Genomic DNA, 7533 nt, shown 5'->3' on the forward strand with positions numbered 1-7533 from the left:
GATACATCATAAATAAACTTTTTTGAAGTTTCCTTAAAATTGCTTCAGATTTAAACGTTTGCCATATTTTTTACTAACATTGTGTATGTATTTGGGACAAACCTTTATATAGCCCCCAACACATTTGACGTATGTGTTATGGTATCGAAAATTTTGATCTACAAAGTGGTGCAGGGTATAATATATATATATATATATATATATATATATATATATATATATATATATATATATATATATATATATATATATATATATATATATATATATATATATATATATATATATATATATATATATATATATATATATATATATATATATATATATATATATATATATATATATATATATATATATATATAATATATATATATATATATATATATATATATATATATATATATATATATATATATATTTATTTATTTATTTATTTACACAGCATAATTAGCAGCTGGTTACAGTAAAATAAAAAGTATGACGCTTATAATACATTAAAAATAAAATAAAATAAAATATATCTATATAATCTATTTTAGAAATTGTAGGGACAATAGAAGATTTATAGGCGGGATTGGGACTAAGAATTGGATACAAACAACAAAAAAACAAGAGAAAAAAAGAAGAGAAAAAAAAAACGATAAGATAAGGAACAATTTTACAACAAGAATTGGGAATATAGTGTAAAGCTGGAGTAAATTCATTGCGAAAAAACTGGGATACCAGGGATAGAATGGGTTTTGTATTAGACGAATTATGGGTCACGAACTAAGAGAATCAGGAACTAGGATGAATCAGGAACTAGGATGAATCAGGAACTAGGATGAATCAGGAACATGGTGATAGCAGGAATAAGAACAGCAGGAACGGATACAGGAAATGACGCCAAAGCATAGTAGGAGCATAGTAGGTATGTTGAAAGGAAGAAATTTAGGCAATTACAAGTCAGGAACCAGGAAGAATCAGGAACACAGCAGTATAAGGATGAATCAGGAACTAGGGTGAATCAGGAACATGGTGATAGCAGGAATAAGAGCAGCAGGAACGGATACAGGAAATGACGCCAAAGCATAGTAGGTATGTTGAAAGGAAGAAATTTAGGCAATTACAAGTCAGGATCCAGGAAGAATCAGGAACACAGCAGTATAAGGAAATGGAAAATAAAATCGGAGAGAATAATATCGCTTGAACGGGAGTTATTGCAGGAACATGGTGATAGCAGGAATCAGGAACACAGTGATAGCATGAATAAGGATAGCAGGAACGAACACAGAAAATTACGTTAATGGACAGGAGCATAATAGGGAGTTATTGCAGGAACAGACAGGAACAATAAAATACGAAATACGATATAATTATAGTTGACAACCCATTAGAGCACAAATCTAATCCATAATAGCGCGTTTTATACAAGATATGGAATCAGTGAGTGAAAATAAATTAAAAGAATGGTTAAACTCAATTATAAGACGATTCAATGGGCTATTGGCCTCGTAGTTGTACTTGAATAGTGGTAGTCTCAAGGGCAAAAAATGTCTCATTGGCCGACTTGGTACAACAAAGTTCAAGTGTCCAATCAAGAAATCTGAGTCAATCATACCATTAACCAACTTCACAATAAATAAAATATCCAGCATGCGCCGTCTTCTCTCAAGGGTTGGCAAATCTATCAGCCTCAATCTATTCACGTATGGAGGTAACTCCGTCACGTCACCCCATCCTAATCCCCAACAGAAAATTCCTTTGCACTGCCTCGATCCTATCAATATGACAATTGTAAAAAGGAGACCAAATAATAGAACCATATTCAAGAATCGGACGCACAAGAGACGTATATAACCGCTTACCTAGGTAAGGGTCATCAAACTCCTTCGACCAACGCTTTATAAAACCTAAAACAGACATAGCCTTCCCAACACAGCTATCAATGTGGTAGTTAAAATTCAATTTAGTGTCCAAACATACCCCCAAATCCTTAAAACAAGATACCTTCTCCAGATAATAGTCATCGATATGATAATCAGTAGACAAAGCACACCTTCTCGAAAAAGTCATACTCTTACACTTCCCCCTATTAAGAGTCATACAATTCACAACGCACCAATTAATCAACCTATCAAAGTCCCCTTGCAACCTAGCAGAATCTACATCTGAAGAGACAGATGCAAAAAGTTTCACATCGTCAGCATACATTAGTATCCTTGAAAATCGAATAATATGTGGCAGATCATTCAAATACAAAGCAAAAAGAATGGGACCGAGATGACTTCCCTGCGGAACACCAGATTTAACATATATCCGCTTCGACTCACAACCCCTAAATAAAACCCTTTGTGACCTTCCAGAAAGATATGAAGATATCCAACTCAATAACCCCGGCGGAAAGCCAATCAAGTCAAGTTTATACGTAAGGATACCATGATTAACCGTGTCAAACGCCTTGCTGAAATCCGTAAATATGACATCCGTTTGGCACCCGAGAGAAAAGTTCCTAAACACATGAGTCGAGAACTCCAACAGATTAGTCACTGTCGATCTATTCCTCGTAAAACCATGTTGACTAACCGAGACCACTGACTGAAGTTGCCGAACAAGCCTATCAGTTACCAGTTTCTCAAACAGCTTCGGTATCGCACTCAACTTCGCTATGCACCTGTAGTTCCGAACGTCGAATATACTACCATTCTTATGAAGAGGGACAATAAAACTCTCCTTCCAAACAGAAGGAAAATGACCACTAGCCAGAGAATAATTGAAGAGGTCAGTCAGAGGAATATATAACGCACATGCGCAATGCCTCAACACCGCAGAGGGCACACCATCAGGTCCAGGAGAGTAATTAGATTTCAACGACTTCAAACCTTTGAGAACTTCATCATAGGAAAGTCTGATAGAAGAGACAATATCGTATGACTGAATATAAAAGGGATATTCCAACATAGCAGCTGGGGAATCAACATATGTTCCCTGAAAGAAATCCGCGAATAAATCCGAAATAGTCCGAGAATCAGAAGCCTCAATATCATTGAACCTCATAAAGACGGGAAAACGGGTCCCACGCTTAGAATTCACAAAATTGTAAAACCCCCTAGGATTCGCCTTTAAATCATATCTCATTCGCTGTAAGTAATCAGCATAACACCTATTATTCATCTGATTAAATCGGTACCTCGCATCTACATACCTAACATAATTCAAAGTAGAAGCACAATTCTTGTATTTCCTAAATAGTCTATTCCTACAATTTCTAAGGCGCCGTAAATCCTTTGTGAACCAAGGTGGCCCTGATAATACTATACCCCTCCGCACCATCGGAACACACACACCGAAAAACATGATCCCAGTAAATCGTAAAAGACGGACAATTGACCATCAACAGACTGATCACAATATGTAGGCCACCTAGTATTGAGCAGCCTCTCAGAAAGTAAGCCAAAGTCCGTATTCCTGAAAGAAAACCTTGAACCATGAGTCCCACCATCCGTACGCGAAACTACCATATCAGTGAATTCAAATGACACATGCAACGTCGGATGATAGCCATCCTCAGGAGTAACATAGGGAGCAGTACGCGACACACTCACATCAAAACAGTTGCAAAATACCAGATCAAGTAACCTACCATTATTATTGCGAATCTCATTAACCTGACGTAAACCAAACTCAAATAAAGAATCAAAGAAAGACCCCAATGCACCTAAAGACGATGGGATCAAGTCACCAGACTCCGAACACGTATCCCACAAAATACCCGGCATATTAAAGTCACCAAGAACCAAAATGATATCGCTCAATGACGCCATTCCATAAACATAACCGATCAATCTGAGATGACTCTCATAAATCTCAATACCTGAATTCGGAGGAACATAAGAGCACGTAACAAAAACCGTCCTACCATGATGCACCAAACGAACACATAGAAACTCAATTCCCGCCGGAATATCAACCTCGCATAAAGACGACGAAATCGTACAACGAACCGCAATGGATATCCCACCCCCTCTACGCAATGTTCTATCATGTCTATAGAGAAGAAAATCGCTACAGAATACCTCACCATCTAGTACATCAGGCCTAAGCCACGTCTCTTTCTTCTTCTTCAACCGTCGAACTGAACGGACGTGTTTTTTAATAGCGGAGTATTTCATCGTAATAAGTACTTATTACGAATTTCACGTGTGGTGGAAATAATAAACCACCATGCAGCGAAATTCAAAGTCATCCACTGGGTTGCTAACTTCAGGGCCCAGTGGACGGGTAACGACTGAAGTTATAAATTTGGGCATCGACCAAGAGTCAGGCCCAATTAGTCGACCTGTAGACGGGTCGACTGGCGGTGACACTTTGGCAAGTCGAACCTTTTCTAAGGTGACGACATCAAAAGGAGGCAATCCCTCTCGAAAGAGATTCAAGGAACGAAGAAATGCTTTGTTTATCCTAAAGAAATTAGGATCAGTCGACCCAAGCACGTTGTCGGCTAAGCAAAGCGATTCCTTAAAATGGGCTCAAGGAGTTCTTGAAGCTGGAAAAAGGGAACGATCAGCGGATGAGCTGCCATCCTCTAAACGGGATCAAAGATCGTTTGCCTCAGTTGCAAAAGACAGCCTTGTGATGGCTATTATTAATAAAGGAGCATTGGACGGTATGATTCCAAGGCAAAAATGGGGGGAAATTGAGAACGCGATGTCTGGTGTCTACTCAGAGGTGCGAAAAAAGTTTCCCGGACCAAGTCCTCGACGGCAAGATGCTGGATGGTATCAAGGACGATATAAGTTAATAGCTTTTGCAGACCAGAGGTCTATGGATTGCTTTAAAGCTGCATTGATGCTAATTGGTGAAGTTTGGGAAGGAGCCGCTTTGGAGTTAGTCGATAAAAAAGACATACCGGCTAAACCTAGAGCACATGCATGGATACCGGCAAACCCTCCTGATCCTGAGTCAATACTAGAGAGACTAAAAGAATGTAACCCAGATCTTCCAACCGCCGATTGGAAGGTTGGTCGTTTGGATGAGGTGGATGGACCAAGACGACATGCGGTGTTTATATTAAACATAGAGTCGCTGCCACATCTAGCCCAGACCCAAGGACGCGTAAGTTATGGCTTTCATGATATCCATATGAAGGTATACAAAAGCGATCAGCCAAAGGATTCCGAAACGGACAAGCCTCCGGTAGAGTCAGCAGTGAAAAAATCTCCTAGCGAAGCCGAAGGAGACATAAAACCTGCAGACTATGGCGAAAATCATATGCGGGAAGTTTCTACAGGCTCAAGCCTCACCAAAACTGAAACGCGGATTGTTGCGAGAGTCACCGAGATCTGTGAAGAGGAAGCCCTTGATGACTCAATTGAAGCGGCTGATGTGACGGTGGTTGAAAATTTGGATGGTTCTACGGTTCCTCCAGATAAATCTTCACCATTGTAAGGCCGCTTGTGCTGCCTTAAAAGTTCTCCTGATGAAAGGAGACATAGATATAGTTCTTATTCAAGAACCATACATATATAAGAACAAGATCTGTGAATTAAGCACTCCGGGTTTCAAACTTTTGCATAATACCGGTACCGACATAAATCGAGCATGTATAATTGCTAAAAACGAACTAAACTTGTTTCTGCTTCCTTCATTGAGCAATGCAGACACTGTCGTAGCCAGTCTAGAGATATCCACATGCAAATATTGGGTATCTTCGGTCTACATGGGACATGATAGGGAGATGCCACCCTGTGCCGTTAAGACCTTAGTTGAGGAGTCACTAAAAACAAAGACAAAACTCATTATGGGATGCGATGCAAATGCACATCATAGTATTTGGGGAAGTAGTGATACTAATGCAAGGGGAGAGTCGCTAATAGAGTTTATTTTGCGTACTAACCTGGTAGTTTGCAATAAGGGAGATGCACCAACCTTCGTCACCAGGAACAGACAAGAGGTTTTGGACGTAACGTTGACCTCTCCGGAACTGAATGATAAGATATCTGAGTGGCAAGTTTTGAGGGAACATAGCTTCTCAGATCATCGCTACATCAGTTTCAGATTGGCTGTTCGTACTTCAAAGACCATATTTCCGCCAAATGTTAGGAAAGCTGATTGGAATAGGTATAGGGAATCGTTCAATTCGATGATACCGGAAATGCCGGAGACAAATATGAGCACTGTGCAAGATATCGAACACGCAGTGGAGCGGATTACTAAGGCCTTCAACATTTCACTGAAAGCTGCTTGCCCTAGAGGAAAGCCAAGGGGAAAAAATCGGCCGCCATGGTGGACTACGGAGTTAAGTAATATGAGGAAATCCTGCAGGAAGCTCTTTAACAAAGCAAAGTCCACAAGAGCTCCGGAGGATTGGGACACTTACAAAATGAATCTGAGAGAATATAAACGAGAACTGAGAAGGTCTCAACAAAACTCTTGGGATGATTACTGTAGCAGTATTGAGAATACGTCAGAGGCTTCCAGACTACGGAAGGTACTAGCATCCACTAACACCGCTCCAGGTTTCATTAAAACATCGGAGGGAAATTTGACAACGTCCAGTGAGGAGACGTTGGAGGTACTTTTGGACACACACTTCCCTGGAAATCAGACGGTTGAACCATGTTCCGGCGGTGTAACAGAGGCTCAGCGATCATTTCCTATCGAGGAAATTGTGTCGGAATCTAGAATAAAATGGGCTTTAAATAGCTTTGGACCATTCAAATCCCCCGGACCTGATGTAATTACTCCGCCGGAGTTACAGGCAGTGGCTGAAAGAGTTATCCCCTGGTTGACGGTGATATATAAACGATGTGTAAACTTAGCATATATTCCAGAAAGTGGAGGGAAACAAAAGTCGTCTTCATACCTAAAGCAGGAAAAGCCTCTCACTCGAGTGCGAAGGATTTCCGACCAATCAGCTTATCCTCATTCCTACTTAAGACCCTGGAGAGGATGATAGACATGTATCTTAGAACTAGCGTGGATTCAAGTTTGCTCTCGAAACGACAGCATGCATACTCGAAGGGCAGGTCTACTGAGACCGCATTGCATGAACTAGTCAGCTTTATTGAAAGCTCACTATCTGTCAAAGAATACACAATCGTGGCGTTTCTAGACATCGAAGGGGCGTTCAATAATGTCCATCCGAGCTCGATATTAAATGGACTGACAACTCTGAATGTTGATCCAGGTATACTTAGGCTGTTAGACGAACTTCTAATAAAGAGACGTATTTCAGCCACACTAGGGCAAGCAAACATACAAAGGTATGTGAACAGAGGCACTCCCCAAGGAGGAGTTCTATCACCTCTTCTTTGGAATGTTGCTATAAATAACCTTCTGGTTTCCCTAGAAAAAGAAAGGATAAAAGTGGTGGCATACGCAGATGATGTGGCGCTAGCAGTCAGGGGAAAATTCCCATCCACAATCAGAGATATTATACAGAGAGCTCTCCGGATGACTGAGAAATGGGCGAAAGATAATGGTCTTGGTGTAAATCCAGCAAAGACAGAACTAGTCATGTACTGCAAAGATCGTAAAACTCCCACGGTT

At 40.2% G+C, this 7533-nt stretch overlaps 1 protein-coding gene across 1 annotated transcript; it reads right to left on the reverse strand.

Moving 5' to 3' along the window:
* Nucleotides 1–1388: 1388 nt before the first annotated feature.
* On the reverse strand, nt 1389–3806 carry LOC142239811 (uncharacterized). The gene is made up of 4 exons (XM_075311576.1): nt 3330–3806; nt 2657–3123; nt 1851–2203; nt 1389–1762 (listed from the first exon to the last, which is right to left on the reverse strand). Exons 1-4 carry the CDS (start codon nt 3804–3806, stop codon nt 1389–1391), a joined length of 1671 nt encoding a protein of 556 aa, XP_075167691.1.
* Between the last annotated feature and the right edge of the window lie 3727 nt (nt 3807–7533).

The sequence above is a fragment of the Haematobia irritans genome, chromosome 5 (assembly GCF_050003625.1).
Source record: "Haematobia irritans isolate KBUSLIRL chromosome 5, ASM5000362v1, whole genome shotgun sequence".
NCBI classification, from domain to species: Eukaryota; Metazoa; Arthropoda; class Insecta; order Diptera; family Muscidae; genus Haematobia; species Haematobia irritans.